We start from the raw sequence: 24,552 nt of genomic DNA, 5'->3' as shown, positions 1-24,552 counted from the left end.
GAATGCTGTTATCTTTCTTCTTAACAAGTCAAGTCAAACTATGAGAATCTTTGTGTGAGCATAGAACATAGAATAACAGGGTTGGAAGGGACCTTGGAGGACTCCATACTTGAGTAGGAGACCTTATACCATTCTGGACAAATGACTGTCCAATCTCTTCTTGAAAACTCCAATGATGGAGCTACCCACAACTTCTGAAGGCCAGCCATTCCGCTAACTAATTGTTCTCACTGTCAGAAAATTCCTCCTCCATTCTGTGTTGGATCTTTCTTTGGTAAAGTTTCCATCTTTTACTTCTTACCTTGTCTTCAGGTTCTTTGGAAAATAGGCTGACCCCTGACACCCTCTTTTAAATTATAGGTTCTTTACTTTTTCTCAGCACCTTGTTTGTATTGTGGTAAACCAGAACTGGATGTAGTACAAGTGTGGCCTCCCTAGTGCAGTATAAAACTATATCATCTCTTCTCATGATCTTGATGCTGTCCCTCTGTTGATGCATCCTAGGACTCCACTGGCTTTTTAGGCAGTTGCAGCACACTGCTGGCTCATACTTAACTGGTAATCTAGATCTCTTTCACAGTTACTATTTTTGATCCAGGTACCACTTATTCTATATCTGTGCATTTGACTTTTCCTGCCTACTACGGGACCTTACTTTACTCACCACCAAATTGCATCTTGTTGGATAGGGCCCAGTGCTCAAGTTCATCAAGATCCTTCTGACTCTTGGGTTTATCTTCTAAAGTATTGGCAATTCCCCCCACCCCGGTGACATCTGCAAAACTGATGAGTTCCTATTTGATCCCCTCATCTATATCATTCATGAAGATATTGAAGAGCTGGGCCTAAGACAGAGCCTTGAGGTACCCCACTACATGCTTCCCTCCGTGTAGATGTGGTTCCATTAAGGACTACACGTTGAGTGTGGTTTGTCAGCCAACTGCAAATCCTTCCACTGGTGATGCTACCTATCCCCCACCTTGTTCTGTCTTACCAAGAAGTAGGCTGTGGTCTACTTTGTCAAATGCCTTTTAGATGTCTCAGTACTTCCACAGCACTTCCCCCATCCACTAAGTTAATCACTTTGTCAAAGCAAGCAGAAAGGTTGGCCTGGCATGATCTATTTTTAACAGACCGTTAGAAATCAAAGGAGTGCAGCCTCTTCCTGTTTCAGGTAGTGATGTACCAAGAACATGCAGGATTCCCATTAATCATTAAGATCCAGTCAGTGCATGGATTCAACTAACCTTCTTTCCTGGCCCTTGAACATAGGACTTTCAAGGCATCTCAAGGTCATGAGGTGTGTAAATCAAGGCAGCTTTAACCATTAGAATAATTGCAACCATCATTACTCATCCCTGCTTCTATATTTTTGTCTTGCAATCTTCCTAGCAAGAAGATGTGTGCATTAAAGAAGAAATTAAAGAAATTAAATTAGCGGCCCTATTGGTAATTTGTTTAGGTTTTTAATCCAATCTGTTTCCCCCTCCCCCCCCCCTTTCCTGGGATGTTATGGCTAAGTACCAGAATACTTTTCTACACAAATACTGGAGCAGTTTGGGATGGGAAATTTGCCATGTTGATAACAAAGCTTCAGGCTAACCGCTGTGCCTCGCCTGTGATTCTCATCTTCTCAGAAACCTAAGCCCTTTGTGTTACCAAAAGCCTAAAAGTGTTTCTGAAAATGAAACCCCTCTAGGCAAGAGAACAGAAGCTCTGCTCCACTTCACCGTGTGTCTTACACACTGCCGGATTCTTCGTAGGTACAATGGATTGCGAGGCTGCCCAGACCTAAAGGAAATTCAGTGAGATCACCGAAAAATGATGTGCAGGATTTGTTCCTTGCTCATTAATCCCCCTTTTCCACACATTTGAGGAGGGAGGTTTGCCATTGTTTTGCTCTGCTATCTATATGCCCTCCATTCACATCTTTGAAGACAGCACGCAGCTAGCAGGTCATTCATTCATTTATTCATTTCTGGCACCTTCAAATCAGTCTTGACGCTGGGATGACTAGTCCCTGCAGTTTTCTTGACAAGATTTTGGACATGGTTTGCCCTTGCCACCTCCTTTTGGGGCTGAGAGGAAGGGATTAGTTCAACGTCACCCAGCTGGTTTTATGCCTGAAGTAGGACTAGAATTCACAGTCTCCAAGTTTCTAGCCTGATGCCTTGGCCGCCGTACCAAACTGGGTCTCTGTCAGGTCTGTAGGGCTGAAATCTGTTAAAATGGAAACTTCAATGAAACATGGCGATTAAAGGTTTGTGTGCATCATCTTACCTTAAAATTACTACCGTGGCACTTTGGGAGGTGCTATAATCCAGATGGTAGCCCCTTTTCAGGGACACCTGCATTATTTGTATGGTTGAGTAGCTCACACCCTGCTTCCCTCTGGAAGGAAGTTCTGGTGGAAATAGTCCACCTTTCATCCATCACCAGCTTCAACCTGCTGGGACTAACAGCTGCTTACTCCTTTCACCACGCCCTGCCTTCTTCAGTAAAATCAATGAAATATGCATAATTTATCTTGTTTTCCAGTGACACAGACAATTAATTTATGAATTAACTAAAGTAAATCTGTCTGGCTCTGTCCTGACCTTGGGGACTGTTGTCACCTGAGGGTTTAGACATCTTGCTTAGTTTGTTTCGTGTCTGTTGTACACATGCATTAATTGTGGAGCCAAGGGAGACTTTGCCGGCAGAGCGTCCAGGTGTGTTCTTTCCACCCTTAATCCAACCTTCTCCATTAGCAAGTGCTGCTTCCTTCTCAGCTGCTTTGTGGGGGATCATTCTGAAGTTCGAAAGCTCCTGTTAGGACATCCAGTGGGTCCCACCAAGAAACCAATAAAGAGGGATATTTATGGCTTTGGTGCTCTCTGAGCTTGGTGGTTTTCTTGCAGACATTTCATTACTCAGACTAGGTAACATCAGCAGTACTAGAAGGGAGGAGGAGGAGGAGGAGCAGAAGGAGCTGTGGGGTCCTTGGTGTTCTCTGAGCTTAGTTGTTTTCTTGCAGACTTTCCCTTCCAAACCAGCACTGATGAGGTTTACCTAGAGTAGCTTGGTTAATAAAACATCTGCAAGGAAACCGCCAAGCTTAGAGAGCACCAAGGATCCCTCACCACCAAGACAATCCTGGGGACACCTACCTGCTTGTAAAAGGGATCAGGGTATCAGAGTTTTCCAGGCTACGCTGTGTGCAGAGAACCCCATCAACTACACACACACACACACACACACCGGTGCTCCAGCCTCTACTTAAACATACCTATCAAAGAGGCTGTCCCTAACTTTTAGGGTATTGACTTCCACTGTTATTATAATAATTTTTTCCTAGTGTTAAGGTGTACCTTCCTGCAATTTAGTCTGCCTCGCGCTTGTGAGATTATTATCCATAAAATGAAAATAAGCCGTTCACTTTTATTTGTCTGCTTATATATTTCTCTTTTCTATGTAAAGTGCATTCAGAGGGGGTGGATACAACTAACTGTAATGTGATCAAGGTAGGGTCTAATTTAGCAGAGATTTGATTTCGGCTTCTAGTTGCTAGAGCAACAAAATAAACACCAGGATATTACCTTTAAGAAATAATGAAATATTGCTTATTTGGTCAGTGACCAGCAAAATTTGAACACATACAACACATAATAAAGTAGAACAAAGCTTTTCAACAGGTGGTACGCGTACCGCTGATGGTACGTCGGCACCTGGCAGGTGGTGTGCTTACGAGGGGTTGAAAAGTACTGTAAAAAATGTGTTAAAAAAAGTGAAGCGGTGGCAAGGCAGCACAGGCCGGTGAGAGAGGCAACCGGAGCCAGGGTGTTGCCGGGGCTCTGCTGAGCACCCAGGATCCGCGCCAGGCTCCAGCTGATTGGCGCTTCTGGAAGTTGCGCACAGCCTGGGGAAAGGAGTCAGTTCCAGCTCTGCACTGAAGACAAAGGGAGGAGGAGGGGATAGCCATGTCCAGCATGGCGGCAGGCAAGAGCACTATTCATCCGTGCTTTGCAGGACGAAGCGGATGGACATATGCCGGCAGGCCCGTCAGGATCAGGACTGCTCCGAAGGAGGTAGCTGCGTCGGGGAGGGGAAGCAGGAGGCTTTCCAGCAGGTGCTGCCAGGCCTGCAAACACAGCGCTGCCCCTCCGCTTTCCAACCCCGAAATTCCGGAGTAAAGTTGGGCAGCCTCTGAGGGCCCCTGACAAGCTGCAGATCTGATGTAGCCTCGACTGCCACCCTCCTCTTGGCTGGGCAAGGCTGCAGCGTGCGGCCTTTAGTCAGGGCTGCTGGAGTGGCAGCAGGTGGGATCGCCGGGGGAGTGTTGCTTTGCAGGACGGAGGGTTTTAAGAAGAGACTGGACAGTCATTTGTCTGAAATGGTATAGGGTTTCCTGCCTGAGCAGGGGGTTGGACTAGATGACCTCCAAGTTGATTTGTGCGACAGGGAATAGAAATCCATGGACTTACGCACTTCCAGTTGCTGACAGGTGTACCACTAATATTCTGACCAGACATCTGCATGCTCTCAGGGCCCAAAGATTATCTTCATTCTTCATAGGGCGGTATTGTGGATTAACTAAATTTTTCTGGATTCTGATTTTAAGGTGAGTATTCTGAGCTATGGAGGCCTTTGATCTTCTTCTTAAATACATAATAATAAAATAATGAGAACTAAAGGCTCAAAGGGAAGGCAGATTAGAAAGAAGAAGACCTTTGGGGGTCTTCAATTCCCTTCCTGTTAAGAGTTCCTTAATGGGGTTTGCTCTTCCTTCCTAAGATCAATAAAGGTGGTTTTTCCAGAAAATACACAAAGAGCTGTAATTAGTGATTTAACTATGTTTTTGTTTTGTTTTTTTGTTTTTTTTAAATTCCATTTATATCCCGCCCTTCTCCGAAAACTCAGGGCGGCTTACAAGCTTAGCAGTAGCCTTTATTCTATGTATATTCCTGCTTGTTAGAGCTTTCACACACACCCCAAGCGGCATTATTACAAAGTCAGCTTATTGCCCCCAACAATCTGGGTCCTCATTTTACCTACCTCAGAAGGATGGAAGGCTGAGTCAACCTTGAGCCTGGTGGGATGCGAACCTGCACTAATTGCAGGCAGCTGGTGTTACTTAAGGAGGCATTAGCCCACTGCTCCACCAAGGCTCTGTGTTTTAATTTATATATAATGTATGTTTAATCAGGAGGGTTTGGAGAGCTAGAAGTGGCCAATATGGAGGTTGCCCTTGCCCTCCAGATCTCTGCCTCCCCTGCAGATCTCTGGAGAGGAGGGGGGGCAGGGGAGCCGCAGGAGGGACGGCTGCCCCAACAAGCCAGCATCCTTACCACGCACCATTGGAAAGGGGAATTCCCTTTCAAGAAGGGCCAGCCTCCCTTCTGCAGGACCCAGGAGCTCTGCTCCCCTGCCGCCTCCTCTTGCTCTCCAGAGATCTGTCAAGACAGAAGTTGGACTTGGAGGAAATGGCTTTCTGCAAACGCCCTCCACCTCCTGCTTTGCCGGGAAGGCATCAGGCAGGGAAGCACCAACAATGTCTGGGATTTCTCCTTGTCACCACATAGAAGATATGCTCACCTAATGGGGTTTTGAAGTATTAAGGCAGGGTTCCCCAACCTCTGGGCTGTAGTTGGCTGGCCTGTGAGTGTCATGGGTGATCGTGGCCTCACTTGTGCGAGCAACAGGTGCTCATGTACATGCCTACCCCTCCCACAAAACCATCCCTTCTTCCCCCTTCACCCCAGGCCCCCACCCCGGAAAGGTTGGGAACTCTGCCTTAAAGTACTTTTTAGGTTAGCGTCTTTAAAAATTGTTAGCGGTATTCATAGTTGTATCTGTGGTGGAAAACTTTTTTAGGGATTTTTTCTAAATATGCTAGAATCCAGAGGGTATTATTGTAATTCAGTGTCAGCCTGTGCTCCCAGCAGCTGAGTCTGAGGAGGAGGAGGAGGAGGAGGAGGAGGGGTTTGGAGAGCCATTGGTGTCAGAGGGAGGCTCTGATGCACTGCAGGACTCTCAGCCTGGCCCCTCCAATCAAGTTCCTCATGAGGCTCAGCTGTGTGAGGAGGAGGTGTCGGACTCAGAAGAGTCACAGCTGAATCTGTTCAGAGACGCTAGAAGCAGAAGGCAATCCAGTAGAGCAGAGCAGAGAAAATCAATGAGGCAACTCAGTGAGAGGAGGAGAAGGCAGTGAGAAGCCACGCCTTGGGACTGATAATAAAAGGGGAAGGTGTGAGTGGGGCTGGTTGCTGATGGCAACCGTTTGGAGACATTCTAAGGCAGGGGTGTCAAACTCAATTTCATTGAGGGCCGCATCAGCATTGCGGTTACCCTCAGGGGGCCGGGTGGGCGTGGCCTACTGGGTGGGCGTAGCTAGAGTGCGTATGGCCTACTGGGTGGGCGTGGCCAGCTCTACATCGTTCGCATCAAGGGTGCCTATGGGGGCCTGGGCAGGAGTGGGACAGATCTGAGGGTCTCTGGCAGAAGGAGGGTCTCTGGGCCAGGGCCAAGGCAGTGGGGGCCGCTCCCTCCCTGTTTCCAGGATGGCTTCGCGGGCCGCATGAAACCACTTCGCGGGCCAGATCCGGCCCCCGGGCCTTGTGTTTGACATGTCTGTTCTAAAGGAATCCTGGTCTGTTCTTGCGACTTCTGTTTAACTCTTGTTTGTTGACTCTTGTTTGATATTTTGATTCATTTATTGAAGGAAATATTCTGTTGCTTTTTTGTTTGAACTGTAAATAAATTTGGGTTGGGTTTTTCCAGCCTGTTGACTGTAAAAAGGAAAAAGGTGTTGTCCCTGACACACAAACAGGGCCGGTCGTAGGCTGTAACAGAACAGGTATCATCTAACAAAGCTCTTTGGTGATGGATTCCAGATAGACAAATAGGGAAGTTTACACCATTTGTGGAACATAAATGCCTAATTTATGTATGTTCCTTAGCCACCATGATTAGTTTGCGTGTCATAGTTAGACAAAGGCAAACCACTTACATTATAATCCTTATTGGTGATCCAGACCGTATTGAATGATGTCATGAGATGGTTAGCTAAGCTCATGGAGCTGAGGTGGCTTTATCCTGAGCAACCAGGTCTGGAGACAATGTTCGCCATGAAGAATGCCAATGGGAGAAACTTCAAGTTCTGTTGTGGGTTTCCCAGGGATGACCATGAGGAACAAGAGGAAGAGCAGCTACCAAAACAATTGTCTGATAAAAGAAACCTGAGTCTGGAATAGAGCTGTAACTTGAGAAAGCCCCCTCTCCTTAACTTTGTATGAACAAGGGAGCGGCTTGTCTTGGACAGTTATCATATTCCTTTTCTGGACTCAGACCCCTTTTATCTGACCTTTGGCTCGGTAGAGCTTCTTCCTGCCCCTCAGGGCCATTCCCTCTGCTTCTGCATGGCATGGAGTATGATATAATCCATATGTCGTGGTTCCGACAAATGAAACTCTTCAAAGAACTTCAAGGCATTGTTTACCTTAAAGAACCTTTAATAGAATAGCATAGCTTCGGCAGATACATGGTTGAAGCCGAATTCTGAATTTCCCTCCCCTAAACACACAGTACCAAAACCCAATTCACTCCCCTAATTTACAGTCTTAAATCACATTCTCCAGTTAGTTTGAAATGCAGGCTTTCCCTCCCGTTCTCCAACCCGCCATTCCTTTATCATCTTTTCTTTCAAAACAGCCTTGAAAAATGCTCTACTGCTATGTTGTTATGTCTTAACTAATCCCCATACACATTCTTCCTGCCCCCAACATCATCTAATTCTAACTCTAAAAGTAACGCACAGGTTAAAGAAAAAATGGCTGCATCTTCATATTTTGTCAAAGCAAGAACATCCAGTGTTAGCAGCATTGACATCATATGCTGACGGTACACAGTTAGACATCTCCAACGCTAGCCAGGCAGGTGATGCTGTTGCGGTGCTGCCTGAGTGTCTGGAGGCTGTGAAAATCTGGATGGGGAGCAACTGGCCTTATCCAATCCTGGCAAGGCAGGGTGGCTTTGGGTTTTAATCCCCCCAGGGTCCAGTCAGATGCATCCTCTTTCACTCTGGAGAGGGCAACACTTCCCTGGGCTAAGATGACATGTAATTTAGGGGCCCGGCTAGACACACAGTGCCTGCTTAAGGAGCAGGTGATAGCGGAGACTGGGACACTTGACAGAGATTTGTCTTATGTGCCACTTGCACTATTTCCCAGATTGGGAGGCCTTGCTCAAAATCACTCATGCCTTGGTCACTTCCTGTTTGGACTACTACAGTGCACTCTACATGGAGCTGCCCTTGAAGACCACCTGAAAGGTACAACTGGTCCAGGTTGTGTCATCAAGCATAGCGATGGGTGCTGCTACGGTAGGTCTGCCCATGTTATACTACTGCAGCATGAGTTACGCTGGCTTCTAGTTTCCTTCTGGGTGCAATTCAAGGTGCTGCTTATCGCTTTAAAGCCTGGCCTGGCTGGGGGAAGGTTTTTAGAAAGTTGGCCAATGGCTATCCTGGAAGTCTGAAGTTCACTTTTGCCTCAGAAAAAAGAGAGGAATTCAGAAAATGAGACAGGAGGGGGGAGGAGACAACTTAGCTAATGAAGCTGATTTAGTTTCTTAAAACATATGATATTATATGCAATATTAAATCAGCTAGACTTTAAAGCTCGATGTTTATGCGGCTGAAATAGACCTAAGCCTATTCATTGTATGGAAAAATCAGTACAATTTCTCTTTAGGTTTTCCTTCTTTGTGGAGACCGAGAAAAGTCAGTTGGAAGAGAGAATTGAAAGCACCAAGATCCATAATATTCTCCATGTTATTTATTTTATAGTTGCATTACATCAAACAAAATGAAAGGAAGGATCACACGACACATAAACAGAGTTAGAAAATTTTCGAGAAACGAAAAAAGAGAACAGAAAAATACTGAGTTGCGAGAAACCTGTGCTTTGACTCTGCAAATTCACAAATGCTCCAAGTATTATTATTTATTAGCCAGGATTAACAATAAAGTTTATTTCATCTGATACTTTCTACACACTGGGAGACCTCAGTCCCCTAAAATGATAGAAAATAAATAGCAATTAAAACAAGGATTTGAAACAGAAGGGAAGAGGAAAGGCAAATGCCAAATCCATCCTGAGTACACTCATCACAACAAAAGCATTCCAGACCCGCTCAACCTGGAGGCAACGTTGCCAATCTGAAATAGCCTGGATGGCTGCATGAGCAGATCTCAACTATGTTTTCATGTGTGGATTACTTGAACCTACTCTGAAGCTGCTCGAGTGGAATCTGCCTTCCTAAAACCTAAGTCAACCACAGTCAAAGTCATAGATTAAGCCGGTAACCATCTATGCGGCGTTCCTAGGGATATGTGAAAAGTGTTGACTTTTATAAAAAGGTTTCCAGAATTTTATAAAAGTATTTTTTTTCATTTTAACCCTGATCTAAACCCAGTTTTATATTTCTTTTCTTTAATTCCTCAAGTTGCTCTCATAAAGCTGAATGTCCTTTCAAACTTGGTCACATCTTCAAAGCTTTCTCCTTGATTTCCTCAAGACATTAGAAATTTTATTTTGTAAATCCAATGATTAAGTCTTTGTCCACGTTTTTACCTATTAGTTTATCATTTACATTTCCACTTTGGCTGTCATCTCTACCTTATAATCCACAATTTCTTTATTTTACAATATTTGTACAGAATAATTTGTTTCAGTCTTCATTCTATTGGTCCATAATTTCTTCCATGTCGTTCTCTTTCTATTGTTCATTTCTTCTTTAGAATGCCTTTCAAAAATGCATTAGCAGGTGTAGTAATTATTGTTATCCCAATTCTTCAAAAACCTTTGAACTATCTCAAGTGCCATACTTTTATCTGTCATTTTATAAACTTCAATGTTTTTCTTTTTGTTCCAAACTAAAAGACAGGTTTCTCTCTCTTTATTTTAGAATAGAATAGAATAGAATAGAATAGAATAGAATAGAATAGAATAGAATAGAATAGAATAGAATAGAATAGAATAGAATAGAATAGAATAGAATAGAAGAGTAGCGAAGAGTAGCGTAGCGTAGTGTAGAGTAGAGTAGAGTAGAGTAGAGTAGAGTAGAGTAGAGTAGAGTAGAGTAGAAAAGAGTAGACCTTGGAGGTCATCTAGTCCAACCCCCTGCTCCATTTCAAACAAATGGCTGTCCAGTCTTTTCTTTCCAGTGTTGGAGCATTCACAACTTCTGGAGGCAAGTTGCTCCACTGATTAATTGTTTTCTTTTGTTTTTCTGTTCAGTCATTACAAAGTCTCATTTTTCTTTCTTATTTTACATTTCAACCTATCATCTCTTTCCTAAATGATTTATGTTCCTGTGAAGATATTATTTTGTTTAATTATTTCAAAAAACATTTTGATTTTTTTATAGTTTTTAAAAACTTGTTATTTGGAAAGCCTTTTTTAACATTAAAATTATTATAAATCTAAAAGTGTTTGGAACGTGAGGTTGAAAACTGGATATATTTAAGGGCTTTGCTACAGTTGATTGCTCGATGGTCCCCTTCGTTGCTCAACACACCAGCCTGTGGCTTGACCGCTGTGTCCTACAGACTCCTTGCGAGAAGCAGCCATCTCCCATCTCTCCTTCTGCAGAGAAGTTCTGTTGGACCAAACTCGTTGCCAGTCCCTCAGTTTAGCTGTATTGTCATTTCCCCTCCTCCAGAAACATCTTTAGCTTGCCAGTGCCTCCCCTAGATATTTCACAAAAGGTTGTACGTACTTATCCACTCTCTACTCTAACATCTCTCTGAGAGATAAATATTCCTTCTGGGGTCATCTCTTTGACGTTGTCCCAACATTTAGCAGGGTAAGGCAAGCCTGCATACTGATGTCCAGGCTTTTCAATGCTTGTGTCAATTTAATTAAAGGCACTCAACACTTTATACTTTATAAAGCCTTCGTAAGACCACACTTGGAATACTGCATCCGGTTCTGCTCACCACAGTACAGGAAAGATGTTGAGACTTTGGAAAGAGTGCAGAGAAGAGCAACAAGGATGATTAAGGGACTGGAGGTTAAAACATACAAAGAATGGTTGCAGGAATTGGGTGTGTATAGTCTAATGAAAAGAAGGACTAGAGAGACATGATAGCAGTATTCCAATATTTGAGAGGCTCCTACAAAGACAAGGGGATCAAACTATTTTCCAAAGCACCAAATGACAAGAAACAATGAATGAATGGAAACTAACTGAGAGAAGCAACCTAGAACTAAGGAGAAATTTCCTAATGGTGAGAGCAATCAACCAATGGGATAGCTGGCCATCAGAAGTTGTGGGTGCTCCATCACTGGAGGCTTTCAAAAAGAGACTGGGCAACCATTTATCTGAAATGATATAGGGCCTCCTACTCAAGCAGGGGGTTGGACTAGAAGACCTCCAAGGTCCCTTCCAACTCTTATTATTCTATGTTCTATGTTCTGTTCCTTGCTCACCATCCTCCTGTTTTAGCATAACAATTTATCCCATCACTTGTATGCAGATGATGTAGTTACCTGGTCCGTTTCTGAGATAGGAATGAGAAGAGCATTGAGGGCACAAGCATCCTTCTGCCTAGAAGAACAATTATTAAAAATATTTTAAAAAAATTATCATGGCTCATCACCCCCATAAAATCCATAAATGAGATATTAATCGAATGCTTTCTTATTGGACTCGTGTTGCTCAGCGCAACTCTGCAGCTGTTCTGAGACTTTCATTTTCATTCAAAGGGCGCTCAGCACATCTCTGCACCATGCAAGCTGTCCCTCAGCTTCTCTACGATACTTGAATCTGCCCTCTTGCCAGGTTCAATATTCTTGAAGTTGTTTAGTTTATTAAAGCCATTATTGCAATCCCCAATTATATTAAGGGTGCTATTTAACTTTTAGAGATCGGTTTAGTTTCTGTAGAGGCTGAAGCTTGATTTTGACTCGTCAGCTTTTGGTTAAAGTTAATCTTCTTCCCTACAGGACTGATCCCCTTGGTCCTTAAGAACCATTTTAAAGCACCGCGGCTTAAGAAAGCTAAATCCACTTTACTGGGTTTTTCAATGAAGAGTCTCTGCTTCTTAGGCTTTGAAAATGCCAGATGCGTTCTCGAGTAACAGCTCTGGGACACAGGTCTTCTGTCGAATCTAAGCCTATTGCCTGGACCTTCAATTCAGGGAGTTCTTCCAAAAGGGTTCATAAAGGTAAAAGGTAAAGGTAAAGGTTCCCCTGCACATGCATGCTAGTTGTTTCCAACTCTAGGGGCCGGTGCTCATCTCCGTTTCAAAGCCGAAGAGCCAGCGCTTGTCCGAGGACGTCTCCATGGTCATGTGGCCGGCATGACTAGACGCCAAAGGCTCACGGAACGCTGTTACCTTCCCACCGTAGTGGTCCCTATTTTTCTACTTGCATTTTTATGTGCTTTCGAACTGCTAGGTTGGCAGAAGCTGGGACGAGTAACAGGCGCTCACTCTGTTACGCAACACTCGGGATTCGACCCGCCAAACTGCCGACCTTCTGATTGACAAGCTCAGCATCCTAACCCACTGAGCCAACACGTCCCTTACAAACAGGGTTCATGCCAGCCATCTATTCTCATAGGAAGACACGCTGCCCTCCCCAGGCCCTTTGGGGCCCTAAACAATATTCCAGTGCGCCGGCGTCTCTGCCCATGGAGTCTTTGAGCCATGTGCTTCTTTGTTGCTCCTTGTACAGGGACTCTAGAATGACCCTCATCCACCCCATCCTGAAGACCTTTCCAGGCAGAACTTTTATTTGTTGGTCCTCTGCTCTAAGAAGGACTCAACTACATCCTGCCAGGTGGGCCAGCTTTGTGTGTCCATATGTGTTATTCATTCTATGTGCAATTGAACATTCTAACCAATTTACTTACTGGTATTTCATGTCATTTTATTCTGTTCTATTGTATTTCTATCAGGAGGGACGCGGTGGCTCAGTGGGTTAGGACGCTGAGCTTGTCGATCAGAAGATCGGCAGTTTGGCGGGTCAAATCCTGAGTGCCACGTAACAGAGTGAGCGCCTGTGACTCGTCCCAGCTTCTGCCAACCTAGCAGTTCGAAAGCACGTAAAAATGCAAGTAGAAAAATAGGGACCACTACGGTGGGAAGGTAACAGCGTTCCGTGCGCCTTTGGCGTCTAGTCATGCCGGCCACATGACCAAGGAGACGTCCTCAGACAAGCGCTGGCTCTTCGGCTTTGAAACGGAGATGAGCACCGGCCCCTAGAGTCGGAAACGACTAGCATGCATGTGCGGGGGAACCTTTACCTTTACCTTTATTTCTATCAGAGTATTTTATTTTATATTTTATTATATTTTATTCTTTCTATTTCTTATGTAACATAACTTTTTATTTAAACATCTATATAGTCATATCTATATTTACCTACTTTTTAGGTTGCATATTGTTATATTTTCTGGTCTTATGACTGTAATAAAGTTATTTGACTTGATTGATTTGGAAGTCTAGCATTCTGTGATTGTTTATCCTGGTATCTGAAGTTGCCATCTAGTGCCATTGCACTGAAGCCAGTCTGCTTTCTCAGAAATCCAGTCATTCAGAATATATGTTTTCTCTATCTCAAACAGAATAATCGTCTCGGTTTGGCATGTCTGCAACAAATTTCCCCAAAACCTTTTCTCTCAAAAAGGATTTTTATTTTTATTTTTTTTTAAAAAAATAGTATATAGAATTTGGATACTCAGATTAAGGAAATGGAAAGAAGCAATACTTCTTCTGAGCTTCTGGTTTTCAGGTTATAAATACTAGTATGTAAAAAAAAAATTCCAAAGGAGCCAGGTAAGAAATATGTTACAATAGTCCAGGGGTAGGCAACCTTGGCTCTTTTATGACTCGTGGACTTCAATTCCCAGAATTCCTGAGCCAGGAATTCTAGGAGTTGAAGTTCACAAGTCATAAAAGAGCCGAGGTTGCCTACCCCTGCAATAGTCTATCTATCTCTAGGAAATAATCTAGAAATATGCATAAGAATACTTCTTATTTAGAATATAGTTTGCTATTTTAGCTTTACAATCTTTGGTATTATCTCTCGATAAGGCCAGTTGCTGGATTTTGTTTGGAACCTGTTTAGAATTACCCTGAATTTGGAGCACTGCAAGAAGTTTATATTTTCCTGAATATTTTTGTTTTGGAGATTCTTTTAAAATTGCATTTTTTAACTGCTGTAGATTTTCACATCCTCCACCACTGAATGTTTTGCATCAGACTACTTAATTAAAAAAGAGGTTTGTAACTTTTTTTTTAATGAAGTTTGATTTTTTTTATACCTTTTCAAGTTAGTCTGTCTGCTAAAGGAGATGGGGGCTGTCTGCAGAAGCAGGAGATGGCGCTATTGAGTTTATTCTATTACTTTCTTTATACCAAGGCTGAGGGAGCTCTCTCCCTCCCTCCCTCCCTCCCCCCCCTCTCTCTCTAGGGCAGGGGGTGGGTGCGTGGGGCGGGAACTGCCTGGCTTCAACCCTGCAGGCTTGGCTCTAGCAGGCAAACATGTCCAGACAAGAACAGTGGCTCTGCTATTTCCAGCATGACAAATTGTGGGCCCTCTGTGGATAAAGCCAAAAAGTGGCCCTTCTCATTAAAAAGGAAAAAAAAGGTGGACTTAAAAAAAAATCTGGATCCGGTACAGCTTACAACGTTCATTTGGTGACTGTTCGAAATTACAATGGCATTGAAAAAAGGGGACTTACGACCGTTTTTCACACTTGCAACCGTTGCTTGCATCCCCATGGTCATGTGATCAAAGTTCGGCCGCCTGGCCACTGGCTCGTATTTGTGAAGGTCGCGGCGTCCCAGCGGGTCACGTGATCCCCTTTTGCGAACTTCTGGCAAGCCAAGTCCGTGGGGGAAGCCAGATTTCACTTAACAACTGTGTTACTAAGTTAACAACTGCGATGATTCGCTTAACAATTGTGGCAAGAAAGGTTGTAAAATGGGGCAAAATTCCCTTAACAAATGTCTCACTCAGCAACAGAAATTTTGGGTTCGGTTATGGTCATAAGTCAAGGACTATCTGGAAAGGCTAAAGTGGATAATCTGCACATATTTGCTTCTTAGGAGCAGGGCTTTTTTTCTCATAGAACGCCCAGAACGGAGTTCCGGCACCTTTTTTGGATGGGACCTTGTAGAGTAGGCAAGGCATGACATGTGTGAGTTGCGGCACCTTTTTCTTTTACAAAAAAAGCACTGGTTAGGAGCATAAAGAAGAGTTCCAAATATTATTTAATACGTTGCCCCTCAAACAATAGTCCCTCCCCAATTCCTTTGTGTCTGTTGTAAGAGAGACTCTTGTTTCCTTAAGAAACTGCTCATCTAGACAGTTCGATATTTTAATTAAAGAGGGGCACCTCAAGTGTGGCAGTGCCTGGCTAACTTACTCGGGCACAGATATTAAGCCCTGCCGGGACTGGTTAGTCATTAGACAAGATACTTCCAGAGAATCCTAGGACTGTTGGCTACATGAAATTTAAAAACAGCCCTGAAGGAGGAGGAAAGTGCTTCTGTAGGCTTGCCAGAAAACATCATAGACATGGCGTCATTAGGACTCTGGGCTACTTTACCTAAAGGAGATGCAGTTCTAAGACCTGCCCAGATCTCTATGGAGATTCTCAATCGTCCAGGTCATCGTAGTTTCCCAAAAGGCTTGTTTTTTTTTCTTTGAAAAGGTTTCGCTTCTCATCCAAGAAGCTGCTTCTTCTGAAGATGAGTAGCGAAACTTTTACAAAGGAAAAAGCCAAGAAAGGCCAGTTGTCTTTTGAAAAAGAACCGTTGGGACATCCGCCCAGATCGTATTGCTTTGCTCCACTGAGTCTTCCCCGCTTGTCTCTAACCACTCGCTGCTTTCTCTCCCTGTACTTCTCGCTGATTCGCTTTGCAGAAAGCTGATCTGGCAGTCGCTCCCCTCACCATCACCCACGTCCGGGAGAAAGTGATCGACTTCTCCAAGCCCTTCATGACTCTGGGAATCAGCATTCTCTACCGAAAGGCCAATGGAACCAGCCCCAGTGTCTTCTCCTTCCTGAACCCACTGTCTCCTGACATTTGGATGTACATCCTACTTGCTTACCTGGGAGTTAGCTGTGTGCTTTTTGTGATTGCCAGGTAAGGAAACCTGCCGGGAGGAAAAAAAAAGCCTTGGGTACATGGTGGGAGTTTTCCCCTCAGCCCCTCTTCCTGGATCAGCTTCTGTACCATATCAGACCCCCCTCCCTCTCACTAGAAGGGGTATTCACTCATATTTTACAAGGTTAGAAAAGAAGAGAAGGGGTGCGCCACTAGTTCCCACTCTCTGGCTAATAGTTCTGTGCAACAGAACTATCTCACCATCTCATAAAGTAACCCCTAATCTTTAAGGAAACCAACACAGTTCATGTTCTGACAAGACAACATTGGGGTTTGGTCTAGTAGTAGTTTCATCAGTTCAGCCACTGATAGCTTTGCTTAGAATCTTGTCACTGAAATGAATTTTCCTGTATCCTTGCCCTATACCAGGGGTCGGCAACCTCGGCTCTTTTATGACTCGTGGACTTCAACTCCCAGAATTCCTGAGCCAGCTATGCTGGCTCAGGAATTCTGGGAGTTGAAGTCCACGAGTCATAAAAGAGCCGAGGTTGCCGACCCCTGCCCTATACTTAATCATTTATGGTAGGGGTCTCTAAACCTGGCAACTTTAAGATTGGTGGACTTCAACTCCCAGAATTCCTCAGCCAGGATGAGCAACTCCCCAGCCAGCATTCTCAGAGCTGAAGTCCACCAATCTTAAAGTTGCCAGGTTTGGAGACCCCTGGTTTATAGGAAGACCCGATACAAAAAGGGGTGGGGCTGTAACTTCTGTACTTCTTCTTCAACGCCACTAGTGAAGGTGCAATATCCCTTCTCCCTTGCAGGTGCTCCCTGACCATGCATGGGTTGCATGGGTGCAACCTGCCCATTGGCTCTCCCTGATAATGCTTCCAATAAATTCTCTGCCACTTTTACACGTGGACTGGCATTTCAGCTGTCGGGAAGCGGCATGGCACGAGAACTTCCCCAAGACCTAGTGGGTGGCAGCTGCCTTTCTCTCTTCTTTCCCAGCAAGTAGCACCACCCTCAGCCTGATTAGGTTCACTGCAATGCCGGTGCTCCATAAGGTGTGGCCTTGACCCGGGTTAGGTGAGGAGTTGCTGGGAAATGAAAAACGGCATGTCACAGAGCACAGAGCCCTACGTGGCATCGGGCCAGACTACCTATGGAACTGGCTTTGCCCCATTGCCTCAGCCTGTCCCACTCATTGAGGCAGGGAAGGCAGAAGGCGTAGGGGAACTCACCGCGGGACAACTCACTGTGGGACAAGAGTGGCTCTGATATCAAAGGAAGGGTGGAATAGAATCATTAAAGAAAGGGGGCCAAAGGAGGGACAGAATGGAAATTGAATGACAAAAATTAAAATAAAGTTTTCATCATTTTAAATAATTACACTGAATTGTTGGATTGTCCTGCAGCAAGTAGGCCACGGCGAGTTGTCCCATTCCAAGGAAAGCATGCTACAGACCCGTCCGTCAGTGAATTCTGACTGGCAGGGTCAAGGAGGAGGGCCTTTTTTGCTGCTGCCCCCGCTTTGGGGAACATCTTTCCCCCAGAGGCAAGATAGGGGTGAGGAAAGCCCCCAGTCTTCTGACTTGCCATAAAGGGGCCAAAACCTAGCTTTGTAGACACAGGGACCCACACAGCCGTGGGGCTAGATGGCCTCAGGAGATTTCCCCCCCCCCACGCACACCTGTGTTAACAACTCTTAGTCTCCCCATCTAGGATCTCTCCATCTCTTGCAATTATATAATGTTTTACATTTTAAAATTTTTAATCTTAAATTATTTGGTTTTCATGTTTCATTGTATTGATTGAATTGTACCCCACCCAGAGTCCCTTTGTGAGGAAGATGGGCAGTGATAGATAGATAGATAGATAGATAGATAGATAGATAGATAGATAGATAGATAGATAGATAGATGATAGACAGACAGACAGACAGACAGATCTTTGTCATCAGGACCAAAACCCAGACAATTAAAAAGAAAAGATGCAGAAATTTGCAGTATCCCTCCCCCCACAAATACACACAGAGGTGCAAGCAAAGAGACAAATTTTGATAAAACCGTTCTTCCCTAATGTAAAACTGCTTGTGGTCTGAGATGCAAAGAGGCTGCTTTGGTTCGACTTCACCAAGAGTTTCTAACCGCAAGTGCAGTTCAGTCTTTTTGGAGTCCTGAATCCCGGCTCCCAGCCTGGAAAGGAAGCTTGAACCCTGCTCAAGGAGGATGCATCAGTTTGGCTTGTCAAGCCTGTGCGTTTTGCCAGGCTCCCCGTGTCTTCAGATTTCTTGGGCTGGTTCCCCCTTGGTCCCAACGGGGTCTCAAGGCCGCTTTTACTTTCCTGAATGGCCCTGACTCCGAAAGGACAGAGATTCGGCTAACCAGAAGGCCCTGATCCCCAGCTCTAAGTGAGGAAGTGGCCATGCTGGCCCACAGAGGTGAGAGAGGAAGAAGCCCCCTCCCAGGATGAGACCCTCCTTTCCCCCCCCGACCGACAGAATTCTTTTTCATTGAAAGGGAATTCTACTCTTCCAACGGCACAGCTAGAGGCAGCCAGGACACGGTCCTAGGTTGCAGGTCATCCAAGCCGACCTTTGGGGGCTGCGGCCTCAGACAGAACTAGCGATGGCCAACTTGGTTGCCTTTGCCGCATCTGTTAAAAAGAGAGAGGTGCCACATAGTCCGTGGGATGTTCTCTCTTTTGCCTGACAGCAGGTGGGGAAAGGGCTTCCCACCCCTCCCACTTCCTGCCGATGGGTTAATGGGAACTAATCGAAAGGTGGGAAACCTGCTGAGCACGCCCCCCCCCGTCAGTTTAGCAGCAGCCTTGTCCACTTGGAGATTACAGAGAAGAGCAGAGACTCGGGATGATTGCCTCCATCATCCTCAGTGCAGGGGGCGGGGGTGATGATGCAGTGCTGGCTCCCCGGAGCCATTACAGCATTTGGAGGTGATTACCTGAGCTTAGTGCCTAATACCCTAATTTTGTGTAATGTGCTTGTCAAAATGAGCTCTGCGGGGGAACAGACCATCTCCTGGTTTGCTCTGGCAGATCTGGATTGGCTGAGTGGTTACTGCAAAGGGTGTGAGGTGACGGAAGCGTTAGAAATGTCTTTTGCCGAGACTGAAAGGAGATACACCAAAGAAGTGCAGGACCGGGGCCACCCTCCCTCCTTCTCGCTCAGGGTCCCCTGGCAAAAACATAGTTCATGGGAGGGGCACTGGTTTCTCGGTCGATGTGTGTCTCTCTCCATACGGAGACCCCTTTCGCTGCTCTAACTGGACGCCTCGCGAAGTGGGCTTTGGGAATACTTGGCAGGGAAGCTTGTCACTCCCCCACTGGGACCCTGCCGTGTCTGTTGGTCTTTATCTCTCCTCCAGTGATGGATCCATGGCTTTTAAAAGCCCCGAGGTTTAAAAGCAAGCTCACATCGCTGCTGCAGCTGCTGATTTCATGTCTTTGCCATTTTCCGTACCAAGCGCTTTCAGCATTACTATTTGAGAGGAATGATAGGTCCTAACTATGATAAGGAGCAGCAAGAATTATTTATGCCCAATACTGGAAAAATGAAAATTTGCCACGTGAAGAAGTATTAATAAAGAAAATACTAGATTGTGCAAAAATGGATAGATTAGAGATTAATGAGAAAGAGGATTCAGTTTACTATAAAACTTGGACTAAATTTTATCAATGGCTAGATAACCGAATTAGAGAGAAAGGAAGGTGAATATATTTTTGAATATATTTTAGTAAGAAAAATATTATGGATTGAAAACTCAATATTTTTATTATAATTTACTATATTTATTATTGCTACCAATCATTAACTCTAATATTCTCATTTACATATATGTACCCAGACAATATGCTGTTTGCCAAACATTGAATGTTATCGGGGTAAACCCCAATCCCTAGCCCAACATTCCCTGTATTCTAACCACAATCCCCACCCCTCCTTTTTTCCTCCCCATCCTTATAAAAACCAATAAAGCCCTTTTAAAAAAAAGATTATTGAAGAAAGAGCTCATGGAAGGGGAGAATCATGGGACAACAAACTTTGTTGGACGAGGACAAATTGGCACCATCAGGACTAATCAAAGAAGGAAGACGGAGGACCGTGGTGGCGAACCTATGGCACGTGTGCCACAGGTGGCATGCAGAGCCCTCTCTGTGGGCACGCACGCCGTCACCCCAGTCCTAAGCCTTCAACTGGGTTTTATAAAATCTTTTCACTTTACGCCTCCGCTGCCATGTGCAAAAAAAAGGTTCAATCAATCAATCATTTTCAACTTCTCGCAGGGAAAAAAAAGATCTCACAAAGTTGGAATTGATTGATTGAACTTTTTAGTCCCACCCAGTCTGCCGTTACCACCGCAGCCACGCCCAGCCAATGGGCCACACCCAGCCAATGGGCCACACCCACCTGGCACATGACAATACATAAGCCGGGTTTGGGGTTGCAGTTTGGGCACTCGGTCTCTAAAGGGTTCACCATCACTGATGTAGGAGAAATTTCTAGTGAGTCTTTTGGAAGACAAGTCAGTTGTCCTGCTTCCCTTATTGGCCGGGAGACCCATAGGGAGCAGAGATTTCCAGGCCATCCCAAGGCTGTAGACTAGACTGGGGAGCTTAAACAAACCATTTCCACGTTGCTGCCTAGAAGACTACATGGACTATCCAGAAATTAAGTTTCACTTGAAGGAGATTTCACCTTTTATCAGTACAGTGATAGTTTGGGGATGGGGGACATCTTTACCCTTACTCAAGAGAAAAACAATTAGAGAAAATTGCCTGGGTCATGCTTGTGTTCTTGCACTTGTGTAACGATGAGATGGGCAAGGAAAATGTAGGCAGGAGTGAGAATGTTCTTTAATTGTGGGCAGCGAACATGACAAACTCTTTGTAAAGGCAGAAGGCTATATCTAAACAGAATACAACAAAGAAAAAAAACCCCAGAAAACAGGAAAGCATGTCACTCAAAGATAAAAAAAAATGGAAAAATGTCCCCAACTCTGGAACTGAACAACTGATTTCATACTCTGTCGGTGGAAGAAAATATGCAGGCACCTGGAGAAGAGTCTTTGTCAAGTGTTCCAGTGAAAGGAAGTAAAGTAGTGCAGCCTTTCTTGAAGGAAAAAAATCCTCTGTGTTGGTGATCAGGAACTCACTACTCAAGAGGAATAGAGTCATCCATTTGTAGACCAGACAATTTTTGGAGGGAGGAGTGTTGTCTCCCAGGTGCAAAGATTACAAATGTGGCAGAGAGGCTTACTAAAAAAAAAATCAAGACCACAGATTATAATCTCTTTCTTCTCTTTCGGGATGAATGATACAACTAAGAGCCTGAAAACAATTTCAAGGCACTGTAAGCAAGGGGTACAGGGGTGTCAAACTGCTGGCCTGTGGGCCGGATGCATCATAGTGAAACCGCGCCCACCCCATTGCTGCCACCCCTGAACTAGGAAGAAAAGCAAAACATCTGGGAGCACAGATGATGTTTTCATTTGTACTTCCAGTGAAAGGTCAATATCCAATGAGGGCAGAGGAGGATTCTAGAAGTAAACCACTGGCTTAAGCAGTGGTACCACTGAGAGAACTTTGGATTTTGGGACTGTAATTTACAGTACCTACAGAAAGGGCTTCTAATAAGAGATAGGCTGCATCTCACAAGAACTGGAAAGAAAAACATCTGGCTGGGCTCATCTTTTAGAGCTTTAAACTAAAACTGGAAGGGGAGGAAGACTAAGGTTTAAGACCAATCCCCAAGATAATCTCCAAGACAACCAATCAGACAATGAGAAAGGGAGTGGTAAGAAGGGAGGGTCAGCCATAAGGAGCTCGGATGCCTAAACACTAATGCTTAGTGTTTGGGTAACAAACAGGGAGAACCTGACATCCTAGTATGTGAAGGCATGTGTGGTATTGTTCTTATTACTGAAACTTGGTGGGATGGAACACATGATTGGAACATACTGCTGCAAGGATATAAATAAACAGAAACAACTCAAAAGTGGGGGAGGAGTTGCACTATATGTAAAGATTAGGTAAAGGTAAAGGTTCCCCCGCACATGCGTGCTAGTCGTTTCCGACTCTAGGGGCCGGTGCTCATCTCCGTTTCAAAGCCGAAGAGCCAGCGCTTGTCCGAGGACGTCTCCGTGGTCATGTGGCCGGCATGACTAGACGTCAAAGGCGCACGGAACGCTGTTACCTTCCCACCGTAGTGGTCCCTATTTTTCTACTTGCATTTTTACGTGCTTTCGAACTGCTAGGTTGGCAGAAGCTGGGATGAGTAACAGGCGCTCACTCTGTTACGCGGCACTCGGGATTCGACCCGCCAACCTGCCGACCTTCTGATCGACAAGCTCAGCGTCCTAACCTACTGAGCCACCGCGTCCCTTATGTAAAGATTACTACCACAGAAATACACACCACCAGGGATGTAAGCCTTCTTGAAAGTATTTGAATGAATATCAGAGGAAAGGGAAATGACATAGCCAGAGGTGTGTTCCTCTACCAAGCAGAGGAAATCAATGAACATTTTGCTAATCAGTCAGCCAATGTGTGCAGGAAACACACTATTGTAGTAATGGGGGATTTTAACTATCCACTGGGAAACAAACTCTGCAGTGAGTGGGAGATGGAATAGGTTTCTGACATGCCTGGCTCTCAGCTTTGTCACTCAAAAGGTGGAGGAAGTAAGTAAAGGGCGAGCTATACTGGACTTAATCCTAAGTAATAGGAATGAAATTGTTGGGGGAGTAGAAGTTATAGGAACTTTGGGGGAGAGTGACCATATCACATTAGAATTTGCTATAATGCAGATATAGATATTTTAGATTTTAAGACAGCTGACTTCAACAAACTAAGACAAACATTAAGAAGGATTCCATGGATGGAAATCTTAGATGGAAAAACAGTTCAGGATCCATGGTAAATTCTAAAAAACAAAATACTAAAAGCTCAAAAAACCCCACAACCCAATACCACAGAAGAGGAAAAATAAGAGACTCCAGATGAAACCAGCATAAATGCACAAAGAGCTCTCTGACAATCTGAGGGACAAGAAGAACAGATATAAAAATGGAAAAAGGGGCATATAACTAAAATAGAATGCCAGCAAATAGCCCGAATCTGCAGGGATAAGATCAGGAAAGCTAAGACTCAGAATAAACTAAGAAATGTTGTCAGGCTGGGGAAAATGTTGAAGAAAGGAGGGGGAAATTATGCATGCAAAGATATTCATAAGTAATAACACAATAGATGTCAGGTTCCTTCCTTCCCTTCTTTATCTACAGAGAACAACGGCCTTAGAAAAAACATTTGTATCTTGAGATTCACGGTTTGCAAAGGGGGATGTTCTGATAAAAACGTACAAGGGGCCTCTGCGAGCCAGATGTTGCAAAGCCACATTCTTTTTGTCTTAAAATGTTCCATTCATCTGAAAACTGATTTTCCGGACGGAAGGAAAGGAGGAAAATTTTCGATGCTCCCTGCCAGCTTCCCACAAGCAATGTTGGGGGGGGAGGGGGCTGCAGCAATTGGGAAGTCACTCCCAGTCTCATTGCCTTTTTGCCCACCCAGGATCATTCTGCTTCTCTGTCTAGGTAAGGGAATATCTTTGACCCAATCAATGACCCAACAGGGCATGGCCTGTCTAGTTATTAATAAACCCATACTAATTCCTGCTAAACAATTTTTTAATTTTTTTTAAACTTTTATACATACTGTTTTATATTTTGAAGTTTTATCGTACACTGCCCAGAGTCCCTCTTTGAGGGAGATGGGCGGTACAGAAATGTGAAAAATCAAATAAAACAAAAAACAATAAACTGACTGCTTAATAATCCACACTTTTACCTGATATCAATGTCAAGTTGACCAATCTGATTCCTCCTTTCTGGATCCTGCTTTGGTCCTTCTTCCCCCTATTTTGTGAAGATAGGATTAATATTCACCCTCCTTTAATTCGTAGAGACGTGCTCCAACGTGCAGCGACATCGTCATGCTCCTTCAAAACTCTTAGATAAAATGTGTTTGCTCCTGGAGACTCAGACTAATTCCTGATAAAAAGGTTGCCACTCCTTACGTTTACTATCGATGCAGCAGAAAGAAAGGAAACAAGGGGGAAAGAGTCCCTTTTGTACTTCCAGTATTTTACTTTGCAGTAGATTCACCCGCCCATAGACTTGATAATTCCCACCTGGTATTCCTCTTGAGTTTTTGCAGCTGGATATCCTGAAATCTCACTTTCAGGTGTGACTTTGTCTGTGTGACTAGGGGGGATGAAATGAATGTAGGAAGTTTGTTTTTTGTGGAGTTTTGCCAGGAGCAGAGGCTTTTGCTCCCTAAGGAATATTTCCCTCTTGGTTGGAACCTGTTCTAAAACAAAAAAAAAGCTTGTTTCATTTTTCTGGGGAATGGAAAAATCAACCAAACCACTGAGG

General features: G+C 44.4%; 1 protein-coding gene across 1 annotated transcript in view; it reads left to right on the top strand.

Annotated features, from left to right (window-relative positions):
- The window catches only part of GRIK3 (glutamate ionotropic receptor kainate type subunit 3), a gene marked incomplete at its 5' end in the record, with an annotated part of 229,784 nt that overhangs the window by 188,246 nt on the left and 16,986 nt on the right, over positions 1–24,552 (top strand). Inside the window, one exon of the mRNA XM_081335134.1 lies at positions 15,918–16,141. Coding sequence (XP_081191260.1) covers positions 15,918–16,141 — 224 coding nt within the window. The remainder of the gene's footprint in view (positions 1–15,917; positions 16,142–24,552) is intronic.

The sequence above is a fragment of the Vipera berus genome, assembly GCF_964194415.1.
Source record: "Vipera berus genome assembly, chromosome: 9".
Lineage (NCBI taxonomy): Eukaryota > Metazoa > Chordata > Lepidosauria > Squamata > Viperidae > Vipera > Vipera berus.
The sequence above is the reverse complement of the archived record's forward strand: the minus strand, read 5'-3'. Positions and strand labels throughout refer to the sequence as shown.